This window comes from Eschrichtius robustus, chromosome 6 (genome assembly GCF_028021215.1).
Source record: "Eschrichtius robustus isolate mEscRob2 chromosome 6, mEscRob2.pri, whole genome shotgun sequence".
Classification (NCBI taxonomy): Eukaryota; Metazoa; Chordata; class Mammalia; order Artiodactyla; family Eschrichtiidae; genus Eschrichtius; species Eschrichtius robustus.
In genome coordinates, this window is record NC_090829.1 from 128,934,856 (window position 1) to 128,957,073 (window position 22,218).

Consider the following 22,218-nt stretch of genomic DNA (forward strand, 5'->3'; position numbering starts at 1 on the left):
ATGCATTATTATTTTGGCTCTTTAATTATATATCTAGAATATGTTCATTTTTTAAAAAGAAAGGATGAAGCAGGTAGATTATGTTGCTTGCTGCTTCTAATTTAACACCAGAAGTTTGAGACAAGACAGACTTAGGGGATGGTAGTTGGTAAGAAGAACTTGAAGCAATATAGTTCATTGTACTTTAAGAGAGAGAAAGTATTAATTGTCTGTGCCAACGTGAATGAGAGATGGTAGAAATTATAGAGAACCTAGGGCTTCATGAAGACCTGGCTTGGTCCTATTGCTGTTATGAGAAAATTAAAAATAAATGGACAATAGTTTCCACCTCTAAAACATATTATATGCAGTACATACTTTAACCTAGTTTACAATTTACATTTATTATGCCCAGTGAAACCACAAAGCCAATGTTTAATTTTACAGTTTAAAGTCACACATAGGGGAAATGCTTTACAAAATAAGATATTGTTCCTTAATGAAAAATATTACAGTATAGGTCCCAAAAGTCTCAGTTCAAGTGGTTTACCTGAATAACAGAGCTGTTGTGGAATGCAGGCTACAAGACACAGTAATGCTTTCAATAGTCAGTCGTTTCAGGTTTGAAATTTGCCAAAGCTGAAGAGACATTTGAAACAAGACCCGTCTTAGTTTTCCAAGATTTTTTTTGGTTTTCCAACAGCACTATATTTGCTGAAAAATGCCAACACTTCTGGAAAATTGAGTGTAAAAAGCAGCTTACATTTTACTGCTTGTATACAGCATGTAAATCTTCAATATTTTACTCTACCTTGAAAGCATCTTTCAAGATTTAAGAATCTCAGTTCTACCCATTTTTGTTTATTACCTGACTTGACTCACAGACTCAAATATAGAAATCAAATATTCGTGCCACTGCCTACATCAAATCGAACATATTCCCGCAATCTGTTTAGTTATCTGCAGTCTATTTACAAAGCACGTGCATGATTTCCTCTGATCAATGTGTCATGCTAAAATGTAAGCAGTATTTGTCGACTCCTACATTTATGTCATGCCGGAGTGTGTGATGCAAAAATACCATCCAGAGACTTTCTTAATCCAAAGTCTAGTTTCACAAAGTCACACACAGTATGATATTCTATCCTAGATATACTCAGCATGGGGTGAGTGTTTTTAACGTGTTGTGAATTGTTACAGAAAAGATGGAGATATAGTAGCCAAGTGTATGTATGAACATAAAATATTGCAAAGCTTAAAGTCCAGCTAAATATACACAGAAGTTCCTTCGTGTATAAGAAACAAACAAGTTTGTTTGAAAGGAATGCTGATGGCTTAGTATGTGATGGAACATGATATCTAAAAGTGGGCTACACCAACCTGTTGCTCTTCCAAGTTTGGATGTCACATTAAGCATCCTCAATGTACATATAGCTTATGCCACTAAACACTGCCAATCTGAATGACCATTAAATACAATTTCCCAAACTTTGAGTATCAAGTTGTGCCCAGGCTTGACAAACTGCTTAGAGTTCTTTTTTGCAAATTGAAAAATCATGTAGAATAAAATAGTAACTCAGAAATACCACATTTGGCAGTTGGTCACTGAAAATGTTAGCACCTTGATAAAGATTACAATTGTTCATTGGATGTGCCAAAGGAAAAGTAAAAGAAAAAATGCCCTGTTTTACTTATAAATCACAGTTTTCCTCACAGTGTTAGACTTGGGTCACTCTGATGTGGCAGTGCCTTATAGGACGATGGGCCTTTATTTATTTTTTTTCATTTGACCTATGGCAGTACACATGGACCAGCCAGTGGAGCTATGAGATAAGGACCACAGACAGCAAACTTACTATTAGTGCTAGAATATTAAGAGGGTGCAACTAACAGGGTTAATGAATGTATATGTTTCAGTCCTACTCCATTTTAAAACCAACGTTTTCTAACAACACATTCCTTTATCTTTTCTACAAAATCTGCATTAAAAATTATGATATAATGGCACCAGAAAGATATTTGCCAGGTTGAATGCTTTTCTGAGCTAAACACTACGTATATTCTCATTTTCTGGCTCACTAATGCATGGGTTGGTGTTTCAATATTTCTCATACATTAATTGAATAGAACACAAAATTATGTGGTACAGACTGATGTGTTTCATGTGTTATAACTTGAGCAGTCATTTCTGTAGTTCATGCTAACACGGAGCTATTAGAAAGACTGTATTTTTCAGTGGGCTATGGAGCTAAGTTGATCTACCTGTTTGACAACCTAAAGCTACATGTTGTTGACAAATGAGAAAATAGAGAAAACATGTAAATTCCTTTTCTGTGTGTCTATATGATAGATCACCTTGACCCTGTACTTGGTTCTATTATAGCTTTGGATGGCCATTTCTGTCTTCAAGGTCATTCATTTACTTTGCACCTTTGAAATGTTAAAAAAAAATAAGGTGTTTTTATGGCTTCAGGTTTAACTACTAATAGATTAGTAATAGTCACCAATCATACCAATGAGATTTCATACTCAGCCATAAACTATTAGCAAAATCCAGCCGTTATTAAATTCAATCTTATTTCACAAATAGTGAACTCTAAGTTATAGCACAAGTCCTGAATTTCTTTGACTCTGGCTGCTGTCCTCACCTAAACCATTACAATGACCTTGTCCAATGAGGAAGGAGTAAAGGGGAGAAACATCAGAACCAGAGATTGATCTAGTCAATTGTGTATCCGAAGGTGCTTTGCCTTACTGCTAGGACCAGACTGTGAAATCACAGTCAGGAACAAGCTGGTGTGTTCAGAGGTGTCCCTGCTTGTCCCAAGTCCTATTATCCCTCCAAGAGATTAATTTGTAGTAGTAAAAAGTCATATTGTATCAATGGAGATCCCACACTTGGCGAAACAGTTATGACTACAAACATTTGAATCATTTAAATCCACTTTGTTTACTCTCATCTATAGAATCTTAAAGATACTACAGACTGAATGATATTAATTTTAAGGAGGGTTTCTAGAGCAGCAAAAGACATTATTTGGTTTTAGATATCACTTGGAGGCTGTGATATATCAACAGCCCCTTGTCCAAGTTCATCAGTGAAGCTCATGGACCTGATTTTGAATTGTGTCTTAGCTTCTATGGGAAGCTTCCAGGCTACCTATATATCCTAGTTTAAAACTTAGACCGTAGTTGCTTGAATAAATGCTTTTCTTATCTGAAGCTTGGAAAAATTAGTATTAAATGGAATCCAAAAGACCTATTAACATAACTACAAGTGACGAACACTACTAGCCATGGAAGATTAAATTTAAAACTTACTTAGAAAGAAAAGGGATAGTATCAGAATAAGAATACATGAGGAATATATACATATACACCTGTTTCACACAGAAAGCTTTCCGTAAAAAAAAAATACAAAAGCAACCAGTGCCGTATATTATGTAAACTCACAAAGTGTACTTTATACACAAACATGAAGCATAAATTAAAAAGTAGGACAACAGCAAAACATCTTAAATATAGAAGAATTTGCACATATTTTTGTTAAATAAGAATAAATAATTTTATCACACAAATTCACATACCAGTTGCAAAAACAATAAATTACTTTTTTTTTCAGTGCTGCAACTTTTTTTGTTTGTGATTTATCCCTTCATTCTTAATGTGCTAAAACTGTTTCCACAGGAAGGCAGAGGCAGTTGAATTTGTTGAATAAATTAAAACAATATGTCCTTAAACCTCTGAACAACAAGGCAGGGCTTCGTTTGACTTTTTCTGTTCCAGAAGAAATAAATGCTATTTTCTTCTGGGCTCCCTTTGTATTTAATGAAACAACCTGGAGTATTTAGTTTTGTGAGTGAGATTAGATTCTTACCAACCTGAGCATTTTTAGACAAGCTCTTTTTTTTTTTTTTTCTTTTTAGGAAGTAGCCCCTAGCATCCTGAATCCTACACTCTTTATTCAAGATGTAACTATGGAAAGGTAAAAGGCATAACCCAATGTGAAACTGAACTAGATAATCTTCATTATAGAGGATTTTCCCTTTGCTCATCATTCTCTATGTCTACCAAACACTCCATTTCTCTGAATTTCAGTTTCCAGTCTATAAATTTTCTCAGGAGTTTAAACATACATTCCTTAGCCAGTCTATTGATACCCATACCAAACAAAACAAAACAAAACAAAAAACCCTAAAGGAAACTCCTTAAAAGCATGGAATAGTGGTTTATTTGTTCTAAACTCTCTAGGATTGCTCCCATGAGAAGTGTAAAACTTTAATATTTGGGGAAAAAAATGAATCATTGGTAAATCATATTTAAAAATCTATGAATACAGTATGGAGAAGCAGAGTAGGAGACAATCACGTTTGCTCTTCAATTATTTTTTAATGTTGCTGTCAATATAACCACAAAAGATTAAAAAAAAAAATTTGTCATAGTTTAAGTACTTGATTCAAGTTATTCTGAATACTGGAAAAAGTAAAGTTGGTCCTTCTCTTAATTCTCTCTGCATAGTCAAATGGTCGGTGTGATTTTTATTTTTAATTGTTTTTTTCTGACTGATATGAATAGCTTTTCTCCCTGTCCCTGATATCTGGTACCTTCATCAAATGGAGGTTACCAGTCTTGTATAGGCCTCCTTTTTCTAACTGGTAATTTATTAAGAAAAAAGGACCACGTCTAAGGCAAAGTCAGTCTATGAAAATCCAAAGGATGATTAACGGTTTTGATTTCTTAATGATTTCTTAAGAAAATACTTAAAACAGTGAGACATCCATTCCCCTGGTCTATTGAAATGAATGTGCTATAGCAAGATCAATTACATAATCCTTTTATATTAAAAATATCTTATAATAAAAATAAACTCTCATGAGCTTAAGGAAGCTCAAACAATAGTTCCCTAATATCCTTATATGCAAATCTTTAACAATAGGCACATTTGGTATGATTAGTATAAAATTTTATGAAAACAAGTAGCTTTGTGATATTTCACAAAGAAAAAGAAAAACCAAATGAAATGAAATATCTTAGATTTTCTGAGCTATAAGGTAGAGGGATGCAGTTTACTGTCTATGAGATTTTTATGCAGATGACTGTAAAAGTTTTCCATGTCTAACTATTCCAACTCACAACCTACCTAGACAGGCTATGGAGATAAGGGCAGACTTTGCAAAGACCATCACATTTCATCACTCAAACACTTACTGGTACAACCAAATGCTTTCTAATTGGGAAAAATCTTAAGTACAGTATAAGTATACTTGGATTAAGAAAAAAAAACAATGCAAGGAGTTATTGCCTATGGTGTGGAAACAGTATTATTAATATTAACCATTTTTTTTTCACTAGCCACATTAATGATAACCACTTCTAGATATGGCTAACTACCAAGTCAACAAGAAGTACAAAACATTGTAGGTCCTACAGAACCCTTGAACAAAACAAACAAGCAAAAACAAAATGCATTTTAAAGGCTCGCTGGTAAGAGGTATACCAGTGGTGAAGGTGATAGAAAACCCTTTGCTGTGTGTTCTGAATGTATATTACACATTGTGAGATATCAGATGGGAACCATAGAAAGAGAAAGCAGTTGTGAAAATATAACTTGAAAATATGGTGAAGCATGTATTTGTTTTCTTTTTCAATTCTAACAGGAGGAAACTAATTTTTGACTTGATAACATACACACACACGCAAACATTTCTTCTACCTCCTAATTATCCATTAGTTTGGCTGGCTGCCTGAAAAAATACAGGCAGTCAAAGGTTTAAATAAATGGACCCCTGTATGTATTTAAATGACTAGATACATTGAGCTCCTTTTTTCTTTTCAGAATTTCTCAGAAGATGCTTGCTGTCAAAATGGTTTTTGACGAAAATTTTATCTCTTGTAGTCTGAACGTATGCTAAATCTTTCTTAAAACAGCAGCAAGATCTTAATTTCCAGTAAAACATCCACAGCTCTTTCTAGAAACTGGAAGGAGTGGAAACAGCTGCAGACCTACTTTGGTCAAACACTTTTTTGTAGAAATATATATATATATATATATTTTTTAATAGAACCAAGTGATATAAAGTGACATACCAAGGAAGAATGTATCTACAAACAGTAAAAATAAGCTACTGTGTAAATAATATGCATGAAAATGATTACGATGCCTTTGTAGACATTCTGTAAGAGGTAGGTGACAAGGGGGAGACTGCTCTGCCATCTTCAAAGGTCCCCTGATTCTACATTCATCAGTGTTTTTGTATTCTTGTAGGCCCAGGGGATGTTCAATAACTCCCAAGTTTTTCTATATTCCAAGGTCACCACTGTCACATGAAGCAGTGCACATCTTTATTTGGTCGCTGAGAGCAGATTCTGCCCATAATCGGACTCCTGTTGACAATGACACTGAAGTGTGACTTTCCGTGCTTTCGGCTGACCTCGTGTTCACCACGACTGTATCAGTGATGAATCATCCAGTTGTCTCTGCAGAAGATCATAACCACAGGCTAACATTTCTTTAGCAAACATTGCTTAAACGCAGAAGGCCTCTGAGAGAGAAGACATCCCTTCGCTAACTTCCGGTTTCCATCCTGGCACTGCACCGTCCTGGTGTGCCAGCCTGTGTCACAGGTTCTAGAACAGGCGAGCCAAGGGCCCGTCACCCACTGCAGCTGTGGAGTGGGTGATCCCACTTTATTGCTGCTGTCGCTAGTGACAGAGTTTACTTTTGGAGTGGACTTCTTGGGAACAAAAAAACTGTAACGGACATCCAAGGCTTTAGTTGGGTCTGTTGCAAGAATCTGTACGATTAGAATTTCCTTCGTGGCTGAGTAGCCCATCCCATGCAAGAAGTCATCCCTGTGGCTCCAACCACTGTAGTTCATGACTGTTCCATTGATGTCAATGATGGTTTCCGAAGTGGAGATCATGTACTTTCCATTGATAAGGTACTCACCGTTTTTCTTCTTCAGGGCTAAGTAGGCAGTGAATCTAGTCTGGTCTTTGGCTTTGAACTGTCGGACTTTTATGTGAGTCGCGCCTTCGGGGATCCTCACAACATCAGTGTAACCCTTGCTGGAAGCAGGAATGTCCACAGGGGAGAGAGAGAAAAAAAAAGGGGAGGAAAGAAAAGTAAGTAAATGCTTAACAAATGGATAAGAAATGAATAGAAATTCTCTAAAAGTCTCACCTTATCTTAATATAAAGTTTTAATGTATTAAAAAGATTTGTTTAAAATTGCCTTCAAAAATTAATTTTCTTAGAACAAAATAAAGTTGCAGTCAGACTATCACATTGTATACATTTTTATTATGATGTTCAAAACTAGGATGATGTTAGCAACTTGCCTTGGTTTTAAAAATTTATACTACCTTTAGTTAAAGATTTACACAAAAATCACACATCCTTATCAAATCTTATCATCTTTACAAAGCTACTTTAGGTTTTTTCTGGCACAAAATGCACGTAAACACAAACCAACAAAAATCTACCCTCAATTAATCGCATAGAAGTCTTTCAATGAACGTTCCTCAAACTTGTTTGCATATTAAGATCATGTAAGGATCTTTTAAAAATTCCAAAGCCTACAAATTTAAATCCCCAGATGCCAGAGCAGTTAAATCCCCATCTTTCAGGATGGGTCATAGGCAGCAGTACTTTTAGAGTTCCCCACACTGTTCCAAGGTGCAGACTAGTTGGGAAACCACGGATTTAATTATTTGTTGGACTATAGACAGGTTAGAGGCTCTGACTCCATTTCTACTAAAACTCTGGATTTCCTGGGGCAGGACAGAAAATAGAACATAAAATTCTTTAACTGCGTAACCTTAGCTTACCAGAATCATCAAAGGACAAAAAAAAATCCTTAATGCCTTAGCAAATTTCCCTGAATGCTTAGGGTCTGCAAAGTGTTATGGTCAATTGAGCGAGGCTTTACGGTGAGTGACATATAAGATAGATCTCTAATGACCCATCATCTGCTCAGGAAAATGGGCAAAGGCATAAATATCTCTGATATCCATAAGGTTGCAGAAAACGCAAGGACAGAAAGGTTAATTAAGCACCAGGGGACTAACTATACCAGTGGGGAGGAGTCATCTTTTGCCCAAATCTTTGCCTCTCTAAGTAATTTCATATTAAGGTCCTCATATGTTTTACTTTCCTAGTTATTTAAATAGAAACAAATACTTTGCTTGTGCAGTTTGACTGATGTGTGTGAAATTTAATTATTTACTTCTGAATTCTTACTCAAGTTTAGAGGATACGGGATAACGGATTCATATATGTAAAATCCAAATGTGTTTCCCACTCAAGCATTTCCTCTGAATTGGAGAGGAGGCTTATCCCCAGGGAAGGCCCCTTTCTGTTGGGCATCTGACCTACCATGACGGCCAGACAGGTGTCAGAGCTTCCTACTGTGCTGAAGAGAGAAGATGCAATGCCGATGATGTTGTTTATCTATTCAATTTGATTCATTAGCTTTTTTTTTTTTTTTTGGCCGCACCACTTAGCTTGCAGGATCTTAGTTTGCCGACCAGGGATTGAACCCGGGCCCTCGGCAGTGAAAGCCCGGAGTCCTAACCACTGGACTGCCAGGGAATTCCCTCTCTTAATTTTTGTAATACATTTGGACTAGATTCTGTCACAGGATTTTTTTTTTTTTTGAAGTATCTAATATTAAGAGATGAGATGTTTCTACAATGGCTTCAAACAAAGCCAGGAGAAAACGTTCCATCTTACCTAAAAAGTCTATAACGTGGAGATGCATTAAAGTATTTGCACAAGTTCGCTCCAGAGCTAAGGAGTGGCACTTCTAGGCCTCTCGACTCACGCTTTATGCTCCTTTTACCACGTCCCCATTGCATGAAACCCTTCCCTCCACCGACTGTACTTCATAACAGTTAAAATAAGCTCTGGTGATGCTCAGAGTTTAAATGATACCGAACAGAGTGTCAAGAAAGCGAAGAATATAGGGTGAGGGAATTAGACAGGAGAGCCTTTTTCTTCATCCTTGTTCTTAGAGTCTGACTCATACTCACGAGAACCACTGGGAACTCTCAGCACTGTGCAGGCCTCAAGCTGAGCTTCCCGAGCCACTGGGAAGTATGAGGATTCATGCCCTGATTTCTTTTCTTTTCTTTTTTTTAAACATCTTTATTGGAGTACAATTGCTTTACAATGTTCTGTTATTTTCTGCTGTATAACAAAGTGAGTCAGCTATATGTATACCTATATCCCCATTTCCCCTCCCTCTTGCATCTCCCTCCCACCCTCCCTATCCCACCCCTCTAGGTGGTCACAAAGCACCCAGCTGATCTCCCTGTGCTATGCGGCTGCTTCCCACTAGCTATCTATTTTACATTTGATAGTGTATATATATCCATGCCTCTCTCTCACTTCGTCCCAGCTTACCCTTCCCCCTCCCCGTGTCCTCAAGTCCATTCTTTATGTCTGCATCTGCGTCTTCATTACTGTCCTGACCCTAGGTTCTTCAGAACCATTTTTTTTTTTGATTCCATATATATGTGTTAGCATACGGTATTTGTTTTTCTCTTTCTGACTTACTTCACTCTGTATGACAGACTCTAGGTCCATCCACCTCACTACAAATAACTCAGTTTTGTTTCTTTTTATGGCTGAGTAATATTCTGTTGTACATACGTGCCACATCTTCTTTATCCATTCATGTGTCGATGGACACTTAGGTTGCTTCCATGTCCTGGCTATTGTAAATAGTCATGCCCTGATTTCTTGATGTTTTAGTAAAATAGGTTTCCCTTTGTACTCCTTATTCATTTTCTTTGCACCCTTCTTGGTATCATTTACACTTTGGATATTAACCAGCTTCCCTGGCTACCATGAATGAATGCAGCTGTTTTCATATAACTATGAAGTATGAAGTGTGGCTGGCAAGGCAGGGGAATCTTCTTTTGTTCAGGGCTATCTCCCCAGTACAAGAACAGCACCTGCCATGAAGGAATACATGCATTCTTACATACTAAGCATGCTGCCATGGAAGGGACATTCTACTGGGCTGGGGCTTAGACCCCCAAACAAAATATGTGACGATATCTGTTGATTAAGAGCTGTGAAGAAACAGAGTAAGAAGACAGAGGAACGACGAGGATGGGGGAGAGATCCTCCTGTTCACTTATGGAAGCCACCACCTTGTTGGGGGGCAGGTAGTGGTGACATTTAACAGACATCTGAAGGAATTCTAGAAGAAACACTGCTTATTAATTGTTAAAAATTGTTCCAGGCAGAGGAAATAGTGCACATGCTGCCACTTGCCATGTTTGAGGAGTGTTGGGAAGTCCAGTATGTTAGCACAGAGCAAGGGAAGTGGCCAGTGTAGAAGGGGCTCAGAGCAGGGCAGCGACAAAATGTGTTAGCATCTCACAGGTTATGAAGAGACCTCAGACACTGCCTGTAAGTGAGAAGGTAGCCATTGGAGGGTTGAGCCCAGGAATGCCACCATCTGACTTAGGTGATAAAGTGATGGCTCTCTCTGCTTTGTGAAAAAGAGACTGTGAGGGGCCAGGGGCCAGGAGACCCGTGAGAAGGCTGCTGGATTGGTCCAGGCAAGAGACAATGACTACCAGATAGCAGTGCTCCTGCTTGGGGCGGTAAGGGGCAACCAGATTCTGGACATATGTTGCAAGTAGGACTGAGAGGTTGTTTGTGCAGATGGATGGATGTGGGGTGTGAGAGGAAATGAGGTGTGAAAGATGACGCCAAAGTTTTGGTACTAGGCAGTAGAAGGATTGAGTTGCCCTTTACTGACACGAAGAAAATTGAGGGAGGAGTGAATTAAAATTAGGATCATATTTGTGAAGAGGCTCGAACTTAGTGCAATATTTTAATATGCATTATCTCATTTGGTCCTCACAGCGACGTTCATTGGCAAGGTAATTACTATTATTTCCATTCTACTCTCAAGGATGCTAATTGTAAAGAAGTTGGGTGACTCTTCAAAGATCACATGGCTAGTGAATTACTGAGCCAGAGCGTGATTGTAAATATTCCAGCTCCAAGATCAATGTTCTCTTTTATCGATCACACTAGGCCAAGATAATTTATATAGGATACTCAAACAGGTCATTTGTACCACATACTATAATCTTGGTCAAATCAATTTGCAAGCAGTTATGTTGTATCCTGCTTGCTGCTATCATGAATGTCCTCCTTCACCTTTTCAGGTGACATAAAATATGCGGATATTCGTTGTAAATACAAAAAGCTTAATGCTAAATTTAGTATTACAAAAAGAGGTTTATAAGTTGATGTAGGAAGGATACACAGCATACAGTACATAAGGTTATTATTTTTTAAAAAATAATTTTATTTCTCATTTGGTTCCTGAATTTTTTCCCTTCCTTCTTTTTTTTTTTCTTTTTTTCTTTTTTACAAATGGCCTGTGCATCCTACTTTTATGACCTACGCTATAGCCTCTACTTTGGCATTTATCAGCCAAGTAAAGCTGGGTAAGTCTTAAACTTTCAGAGTCCCAATTCCCTCATTTGTAAAGCAAAACGTTAGACTGGATCATTTCTAAGGAGCCTTGCACCTTTGAAATATATTAAAATGCAGGATATAATTGGACTTGCAGGGTTTTTGACCTAGATGGCCCAACACAATTAGATGAATAATTATTATATCACTAGCAAATAGGATTAGTAATGCATATTTTAATACAGAATAAATTCTCCAGCCACACATTTTTTTTATCATATCAAAGGTCTTTTCTAGTTTTTTACATTACCATGGCATGCGATTGTTTTAAGAAATTCTTATTGTTGACTTGGTTTGTATATTCCTCTCCAGTTAAAGACAACACAGCACACATATCAGGAATACAGGTGAACCTGACCAATACCACTCAGCATAAGAGTGGTCTGGTGAAGAGGAAAAACAATCCTGCATTCCAGCAGACTCTTTAGCTGACTCAGCCATCCTAGCTGATAGTATAATATTTCACGCCAGAAAGTGGTACTTTCTAAACTTACATATATAAAGCAAGAGTGTAATCAAGGACCATGAGAGGAAGCAGGAAACTGACATTATTCTTTACAGAGTAGATATAAACGAGGATAGTTGTCTCAAAAACGGGCTTGCCATCTACACTACTGCAGATAACTTACATTTTGCATTGAGAAATGTTTTCTCAAGAAAACTACAGCCTAATGAGAATGGATTTGTAAAAAAAACCAAAACAAAACAGTAGTTAAGTTGGAAACCAGTCATCCCTTCCTACATGGTGTTTCAGAAATAATAGATTTGCAAGATGTGGCTAAAGTGGAATGTCACAGACTTTTTCTTTGCCTTTTTCCCACTCTGCAAAACCTGGACCCACGGCTATTGCAGTTAATCTGCTTGCAGAGGTGCCATGGGTTTCCAGTCGGCATGCAGAGCTCATTTCATGTCCTCTCCTTCCCTTCCCATATTCATAATGTGTAACTAGGTCCTGGCTAGATGTCCTCCCACAGATAGCTTATGATGTAACACGTGTCCTCCTTTATCAATTTTGCAAGAGTCTAAAGCTTCGTTCAGATCAGATAAGGGCAATCGTTCTCTCACGTTACCTTTTCTTATTGAAGGTTCCAATCACCTTTGTGCAGCTGGAGTTGTCTCCTCCACACACTCCGCACTTGTCATACTGCAGCTTCGAGCCAATGATGCCGTCACAGCCCGTCCTCACACACTTTCCCCGGACGCAGACGGAATTGCTGTATGGCCTGCATTCCGTTCCATCGGTCACCTGAATAACGAGAAACACGTTAGCAGTGGGAAATACTTGGAACTGCGTAGGTGGGTTCTTTGATAAAATTGCAAGTTCTAATTTGGGAGTTTTAAGTTTGATTGGAATAGATAGTACTTTGGAAACTAAACAACCAATCAAAAAGAAAAACCCATAGTTTCCAGGAGTATCCAACTGAAAAATTCTTGACATATTGGCAGAAAGAAGAAGACCTGGGATAGATTGGGGTTATGCCCTTTCTCTCTTCTTTATCTCTTGAGCTTAATTCCGAATGTGTTAGGAGACCCGAGGTCCTAGTCTCCATTTCTGTGTGCGTAATATGTTCCCATGGTATAGTCTTGCCTTTTTATTGCTAGAAACAATCTTTCACTTAGTGTGTGGGACTGTCTGTCACTTGTGTGGAGAGTAGAATACGAGCAGGCTCACGAATGCAGACGTCCTTTTTGTTTGCACAATTGTTTTTTGTTAATTAATTTTTATAGTTGATTTACAATGTTGTGCGAGTTTCTGCTGTGCAGTTAAGTGAATCAGTTATACATATGCATTACATCCACTCTTTTTTAGATTCTTTTCCTATATAGGTCATTACAGAATATTGAGTACAGTTCCCTGTGCTATACTGTAGGTTCTTGTTAGTTATCTGTTTTATATATAGTAGTGTGTATGTGTCAATCCCAATCCCAATTTACCCCTTCCTCCCTCCCCGCTTGGTAGTTTGTTTTCTATAACCATAAGTTTGTTTTCTATATCTGTGACTCTATTTCTGTCTCGTGCATAATTGTTATTACCGTAACAAAACTGAAAATCTACACTGGACAGTCACAACCTTGTAATGGTTGGAAAGCATTCCCTATTGTGTTGAACTGTGAGACACTGAAGTAGAGACAAAGTCGTGTAAAAAAGAAGTCTGGGAAGGTCAGAGAAAAGTACTTACTGGAAGAGACTGAATATTTTTGAAAAAAAGAATTAGCATATATTTAATAAGCTAGTTACAAAATACTATGTGTATGGACTCAGTGGTTTGTGCATATAAGTATGTATAAGTAACATATATAGTCATATGTATAAACATACATATTTTGTATTTGTGTATATACAAAACTCTTTCATATACGTGTGTGAGTATATGAGGGTGTATATGTGTATAAAGTGAGGTGGGGTGTTCTTCAACAGGTTAACAGCTCTCTAAATGATTATATTTCCAGGTAATATTTTTGCTTTTATTTCTCTATAATATTTTTAAATGAAAATGTATTATTTTGCAATAAAAAGATAAAACATTTTAAATGTTACATAACTTGGACATTAACGTATTTTTCAATAATATGTCATAAATATCTGAAGACCAGTTACAGAGGTGGTTTTAAATATAGCACCTATTTGCAAATTAGAGAAACTGTTTTAAACTGCTGCATAATGTTGCTTGTGAGAAATGAAACTTCAATAAGTTAGAAAATGCTCTTCTGTGGAAAACAAGGGATAATTTCACATGCATATATTATAAATGTGTATAACTAGAAGGACATTGATTCATTTTAAAGGTGCAAGACATTTTAAAGTCTAGGTCAGGGATGATGATCTTGAATCTATCTTCATGAATCGCCAAAGGAATTCTTCAGTAAAAGATGAAAATAGAAAATAGAAAACTTTCTTGTTTTATAGTCCCCTTTACAAATGTACCTAGGGAATACTATTTTGAAGTTAAGTTTGCAATTCACCTTCTTGACAGAGAGTTACACTTCTTCAAAAATAGCTTTTAAAACATTTACTTGTTCTGTTTACAAAATCCTTTTGATTCATTGGAGCAAGTTTGAAAATATAGAAATTACAGAGGTGAAAATAAAACCTTCCAAAACCTAGCCACCCCCCCCAAAATAATGACTGTTTACATTTGGTATGTGCAGGCTCCATTCTACCAAATAATTTCCACCAAGGACGCCTACTGTTTCTGGACAGTCTGCATGCAGTTACCTTTGGAGAAAACACTACGTAGTAGCCGGTGCCCTTAGCTCTGCAGGTCAGTTTGCACACATCTCCTGGCAGGACGCCTGCATATTTGGGAACCCATTCCACAAACGTTTTGACTCCTTTTGCATCAGACTGATATCCGTTTTTGGCCTCACACTGCTCATGACGAAAAGATTTACCTAAAAATCAAACATGTCACATTATTACTCTCTCTGTTTTGAAACTTAGATATATTCTTGTTCATTTAAATACATTTAAGGAGATGACAGATGATAACTTTCTTTTTTCCAGAGTCTCTCCACACCAGTGTTGAAGGATTTTTATCTTCAACACAGAGTTGAAAACAGCAATTATTTTCTTCCTACTCCCTGAACACTCAGCTGTTTATAATAATAATTTAAAAATCACTCATGTATTTGTTACTGATTTGCATACTGGTGGAACTGTGCAGTACAAGATTAATAGGCTATTTCTCCAGCCTCCGCTATTTATTACTGCTAGAATACAAATTACACCCGACACATGATGGCTGCTGACACTTGGGAGTAGCGTACCATTGGCCGGGCAGGGTATGACACTGCAGGAGCGGTAGATGGCCCTCTTCCCTGTGCAGTAACGGCCATTGTTTCTGGGCGCGGGGTTATTGCAGTGGCGATAGGCAAACTGTACTCCTCCCCCACATGAGCGAGAACACTGGCCCCAGGACCCCCAGGATCCCCAGCTGCCATGGCTCGATGTCTAAAACAGAAAATAGAAGATATTTTAACTGAGAAGGGAGGAAAACATTCAAAATATACATTTGGAAATCACATGCATTCAATGACTCAGTGGAATGTACATTTGGAAATCACTTGCATTCAGTCACTCGGTGGAAACTTCATCACAGTTAAATAAATTTAAACATGGTCACAGGTATTGAACACTCTGGAATTACAATGTGATTCCAAATCTTGGCAATCCACCTTTTCTGTCCCCCACCCCCCAGCACTAGAGGGTCTGAACACTTCACCCTAAGTACTGAGCACACTGCAAGGATTGCTCGTGGCTTCTTTGGACCTTCTGATACAGTGCATTTCTGTTAATAACCACCGAACCACGGTTCACTTTGTGTCCACCCTGATCTTCCATCTTTAAAGAACTGTGTGATGCTAAAGATTTTGTATGATTCCAGGTTGATTATGCTTACATCTTTTCTCCCTCTTTAGCACTGAAGTTCTGCAGTCCCTTTGTTGACATCACACGTCCCACCTGTGACAGACCCTCTGCCACATGCATAAATGTATCTGACCTGGGCTTGGCTTCATTACACCCCGTAAAGAGGAAACGGGACAGATACTGAAGAGCATCCAATCACATGCACCCACAACACAGGGAATGAAGAGTCCTGTTATGACATCCCAGGTCTATTGCTATGGAAACACGGCAGGCAGCAGGAAGCTGAGAGACTCCAAGAGGAAGATACTAGAAACGTCTTTGCCGAGGGAACTCCTGAAGAACTTCCGCTGGTTGTATGTGTCAGGGTATCTGTGTCAGGGAATCTGAGGATGCTTGCTTGTGTGGTAGTCTTGAAAGGCACAGGCAACACGCCTATGGCAACACTCTTCTAGGGACTTTGAAAATGTTATGAGTGAGAGGGAACAAATGCTTTGCTTGGACCTTGACAGTGAAGGTGGCAGTTGCTGACCTGAAGCTGGACCGGGTGCATAGGGAGGGAGGAGGTGTCTCCCTGGAGCAGGTGTGGCTACTTCAGTTCCTGAAGTTAGATTAACTTGCCACGAGGGGGAAAGCATGACCATTTTGGAGTTCACCAAGTATGTATGAGGACCATGTGTCAGCTTTGCTGCTATTTCCTTACCGATTTGAAATAAACGTATGCCAATAACTTTAAGAGCAGTTTGAAAGTAAACTCCCAAGTGGTAATTTGGGGCCCTACGTGGGGTCTCAATTAGACAGAATCTGGGCTCTCTACTTATTTGCTACAGGATATAACCTGAGATCTGCATTTTCTCCAGTAATTGACAGCTGGGGATGGCTCTTGCAGGTAAAGGAGGGAGCTGTAAATAGATCCCTCAAGGAAAAATATTTTAACTAGGAAATAGAGCCTGCTGTGGCCAGTTCCCGCACGTGTCACAGGAAGGTACATCAGGCCTTGGGTCTCCAGGTCCTGCGTGACAAGAAAATCACTTACTGAATAATATTTTTTCTTCGTCTTGTCCACACACTTGCCCTGCAGGCAGATCCTCCCTTTTCCACATGGTGTCCCTTCCACGGCTGGCAGCTTCTTGGTCAGACACACCATCTGGCCCTGGCGCACCACGGCGCACCAGAGGCGGGCGCACACGTCCATCCCGGGACACACCGAGTACTCGGGCCCGAAGGTCAGGTTGCACTGCTGACTGGCATCATAGGTCTGTCCCGGGAGTTCCTCGGGGCCCAGGAGCTGCTTGCGTGGCAGGTCTAGCAAACAGTTACCTAAAAGAATAAGCAAGATTGACCACTGTTCTGTGTTTCTGTTTCAAACCTTGAAAATTATGGACCTGCAAATGCAAGACTCCAGCTGGTGCTGAAACACGATGCATCTACAGATCTGCAGTGTGATGCCCTGGGGAGGGCACTCCCTGTGGACGTGGCTGCTTGCCTCTGTGAGCTCACCAGCGCCCACTAGGATTTCCCATGGATGATGTGCTCTGGGGTATACATAGTGATGGGCAGTGGTTTGATTAAATAAAATTACTTCATAATAATTAGCTGTGAAAATAGTCATTGTGCTGAGGGACTAACAGAAACTGGGATGGACCTAGAGGAAGTAAGATAGTGGGTATAATAACAATAACAACAGCAACAATAATAATAAATAGGTGTTTACAACTTTGAGAAACAGAGTTTGTCCTTGTACCCTTTCTATGTCCCTTTCTCCACTTCCAACTACCCCATTCTTACTTCTTCTTCATGCACCCATCCCTCATCCATGTCACCTTTCCATTAATTCCATAAGTAATAAACAAGTGGATGCCTCATTCATTCCTGCACTCACTCAACCAGCATCTGCTTAGCACCTACAATGTTCTAGCAAACATACTAGATATTAGGGATACAGAAAAATGACCCAGATCCGCCCCTAAAGGTCTCCCAAGAAACTGAAGGAAATAAAGTCTTTCTTTTAGACTGAAAGAATTTTAACAAAGAGCTTTCAAGCATCACATATCAGGAGCAGTGGGAGAAGAAAAGAAAATATCTTTGATAACTTGGGGCTAGGCCCATTTTTTTACTCTTTGCATCCCTTTTCTCCCCTTTGTATTAGTTATTGAATGCAGTTGGTATTTGTTGGGTCTTTGGAGTGTGTCTGTCACAAACAAGTTGGTGCTCTCAGTACATAGTGATGTGGGGATTATAAAGGGATGGGGGGGTGGTCAGTAGAAGCTGACATAGTGCAAATTCAGAAGCGGAAATGTGCCTCACCTTCCCCAGAAAGCTTCCCTAAGAAATCCCTTCCCAGTGAGTTAACTCCTTCAACTTCCTCTCTTCATACAGGAGCTTACATATTGCCCATCAGTTCTGGTATTTTTCTGTTCACTTGATTTTAAGATTTACACACTGATTATTAACAATACTAAAAATAATTAATATTTGTTACACACTTAACACTTATCAGTTCTTTAAATGCATTAGCTTACTCAATCTTTACGAGAACTCTATGAAGCAGATTCTTTCACTGTTTTATTTTGCAGATAAGGAAACTGAGGAATATAAAGATGTATCAGTTACCCAAGGTCCCACAGCTGTTAGGGTTTTATACTCAGAGGCCCATCCTGCCTCTGCTTAGCATGTGGATAGATTGCTTATTTTATTGCTAAAGGGCAGGCATGTGTAGGGATCCTTTAAATGGTAGCTAATGGTAGAAACAGTTGATCTAAAGTTTAATTCTGGCAAAACACTAAATGGCTGAGTGTTCTTGGCCAAATTAGTTAACCGCTCCCTAATTTATTTTTAAGATCTGTGAAATGTTTCTCTCCTCACTGTGACACTGGAAGGGTAAAATTAGCTCACAGAGCTATAAGGGGGGACCAGAAAAATATAAAACAATCATATCGGTACTATGCCCAACATATTTAACAACATTTCAGATGTATTCAAGTCATTCTTTTTATTCAACAAAGGAAAACCATGTTTAAATCCTACTTTCCACTGAGAAATGGAATATTCAGCACATTTTAAGTATACTGCAAATGTTTTTACAACTACACTCAAGTTTCTTCAAAGCGAATACCTTGAAATTTGTCAATCTGTGATGGAGGCATTATATGAAAATGAATAAAGAGCAAAGTTCCTACTTAACTTCTGAGCCAGAACGTTTGAAGAGGTAAAGCTTCTTAAGGCAAGCCAGAAAAAGCATTAAAAATCAGTATCCAGCCAAAGAGAACTTGGGGAGAAAAACATCAAGTTAAAAGAAAAACATCAACAGCAAGTCAATAGGAAGGAATGATAGTAAAACCTCACTAAGCTTTGTTTAGAAGATAAAGTGAGATGAGGCCCTTTGGAACTCCGGGAAAAGCATTATCTTCCTTGCTACATAAAAAAGAGTCTGTGTAAACCAGGGAATGCTTAGCGGATTGCTGATGGTAGAAGACTGTCAACAGATCTCTGAGGCAGAAAGAATGCTTTCCAGTTCTCCAAAAGTGCTGTTTGAAGAAACTTTTCTTTTTTTTTTAAATGTTACTGAAAAGCACAGACTGTAAGACTGGGTAACTAAATATTAGCTGGGAAGTCTTTAACATGTTGTGGGTGCATGTGGCATGGGTCGATCTCGTTTCTCCCAAGCTGAAATAACTCAGCACCTCTCCATGGATATGCGGTCACTGATATCTTCTCTACCTCCCTGATGATGTATGATGTGTGAAAAGAAACGTACAATGCAATTTGGAATCGGCTTATGACAAAGGGGGCTTCAAGATGTGACCTCTCTTTATGAAGCTCAATACCAAAGTATAAGTTTTAAAAATGTATAACATAGTTACTTGGCTATTAAAAAAAAGAGATATCTTAGCTCTATGGTTTTCCCCTAGAGGTTATTTGGAGATGAACTTTTCTTGCTTAAAATAAAATGATTTATCAGATTTGCTATTCATTTATTACTTTAATGCTTTCAACATTAGGATTTGTTGCTGCATTAGTTTCTGTTAACAGTGAAATCTACAGTCTATCCATTTCATCTATATGTTGAATTATGTCCTTTGGCAATAAAATAGGTACAGACAGTGCTACCAAAGGGCAGACTTGTGCCAAGGGACAACCATAAAAAAATCAATATAAAGCCTGATTTCGAATCTCACGATATGAAATATTTAAGATTTAAGTAATAGTGGATTGGATATACACTTTTCATCTAAAAAATATGTACAATTTGGGGGAGGGGTGAGAGAGAAAATTGATCAGTCTTTTAGTGTCTTTTATATTGACCTCTAAAAGTGTCCAATCTATTGTTGACTTTTCTTAATCTGTTTTACTTTTATTCTCAACCATATCTTCACATATTTTAAAATTTATCTTAGCCTGAAATCCTATCTGGGCTTTGCTGCTGACATTTTGTCTGTTTATTCTGTTCCACAAAATTGCCAAGTTCTTTTTCCTTTTCTCTCCTCCTTTTTCTCTCCCTCCCTCCTTTCCTTCCTTCCTTCCTTTTTTTTTAAACATTCTGCGTATATAGATGGATAGTTTCTAAAAGAAAGACAATGGAAATGTGTGCACATCACATATTTGTTTTCACCATCCATGTTAAGTTAAATGCTAAGTTAACTGTTAAGTTATAAGTAAAGTAGAAAATTTAAAAAGTAAGAGCCAGTGATTTGAGATGGACAAATAAAGGAAAGAAAGTGGTAGTCTCTCCATGGCCACAAAGTACACTTGGGGTGATGGAAGGTATGCCATGCTTCCAGGAAATGGAGCAGAAAAATCTTTGGTTTTTTATATCTGACTTCTAGCACTGTTTGTCTTTCATATTAATGATTAATGAAACTTATCAGATGAAGGTTGGTTGTTCTTTATTCTTCTCATTCCCCCACCCCACCCCGTTTCTAGCACTGTAGTTATTTCTGTCTTCTCTTCCTTTTTAATACACACACACTGAGAATAAGAATTGGCCCAAACAGGGAATCCCCTGGTGGTCCAGTGGTTAGGATTCTGCGATTCCACTGCCAGGGGCCGGGTTCGATCCCTGGTCAGGGAACTAAGATCCCGCAAGCTGCATGGCGTGGCAAAAAAAAAAAAAAAAAAAAAAAAAAGAAAAAGAATTGGTCCAAATATCCTTGGCCTAGGAAAAATCAATTAATATTCCTAATGAAACTAATTCAAAGAAGGCTCACAACACTGCAAAGTTTCTTCTTTTATCATCATCTCCCTGATCTTGCAGCTCTTCTTTGAGGTCTTTATTTGCATGTTTAAAAGAGTCACTGATGCATTATGGGTTCAGTGACGAATAAACTAACTTGGGCAATGACAAAGGCACAGACAGTGGTTGCTGACCAAAGTAATTCAAGGGATCTGTTTGTGGTACACTGTTTAGCAGATGTCATGCCAAGGAAATTCGATTAAAAATTCTCTGTGTTAAAGGCTGAAGCATAGCTTTTTAAACATATGGGTCACTGTGGACTGAAAGTACATGTTTTACTTGCAGACCATGTTAAAGAACATATTTATTGTGAAAATAAACAGACTACCATCATGGGCTTTGAATTTTATGAGTAGGGCCTTAAAAACTGAATGTTAAGATCTTATTACTAGCTTCACTGTATACACTTAACAAAGGATTCAGAGAACTGGTTTTCTAATACCATTTTCTCTCCCAAGTTCTGTGTTCAGTAAGTGGCTGTAAAGTTAGCTCTTTAAATATGAATTTTTCAAAGCTGTCTATAGATTTTCCTTAGCAGCCTGTGTCTTCTTGAGCTGTGTCTGCTTAGGCAGTGGTCCTACTTATCACCTGGCACTGTGAACTGAGGGATCCAGCAAACAGGGCTATTGTTTTTGGCTTCATGGTTATTAAGCATTTGAGAAAAGAAATTTAATAACCTGCTTTTGCTGAACAGTTTCTCTGCCACTGCTTACCTTTATTTTTGAGGATCATACTCCTAGCCAGCTTGCCTAGAGCTAACTTGTATAAACACTGCAGGAAGTCTACAAGTATCTTGGCCAGGCTGGGTTGGAGGAGGTGGTCTCCATAAGATATGGCTTCTTCCTTCCTGAATCACAAATCTGCAGGCCCAGTTATTTTAGAGTGTGCACACTGACTTTTCAACCATAACCTAATTGCTGCATATTTCTTGTTGGAACTAAATCGGGAAACACTCAATATTAGGAAATTTAAATTTGGCAGTGGTAGAGTGCTACACATGTCTGGCTACTTATGGCTAATAATTTTAAAAACAAATGAAATGATTCAAATTTAATTGCACTCTAAGACATCATTTCTCCAGCATTGCTGGAGGTGGGAACAAGACAGATAAGCTATTACATAAATGGATTCTCTA

At 38.2% G+C, this 22,218-nt stretch overlaps 1 protein-coding gene across 1 annotated transcript in view; it reads right to left on the bottom strand.

Annotated features, from left to right (window-relative positions):
* Positions 1-3,844: 3,844 nt before the first annotated feature.
* Positions 3,845-22,218, bottom strand: part of ADAMTS5 (ADAM metallopeptidase with thrombospondin type 1 motif 5) — a 46,681-nt gene continuing 28,307 nt past the window's right edge. Inside the window, exons 4-8 of the mRNA XM_068546945.1 lie at positions 16,887-17,170; positions 15,253-15,436; positions 14,702-14,877; positions 12,555-12,730; positions 3,845-7,047 (exon numbers count right to left, since the gene is read on the bottom strand). Coding sequence (XP_068403046.1) covers positions 6,480-7,047; positions 12,555-12,730; positions 14,702-14,877; positions 15,253-15,436; positions 16,887-17,170 — 1,388 coding nt within the window. The 3' untranslated portion in view covers positions 3,845-6,479. The remainder of the gene's footprint in view (positions 7,048-12,554; positions 12,731-14,701; positions 14,878-15,252; positions 15,437-16,886; positions 17,171-22,218) is intronic.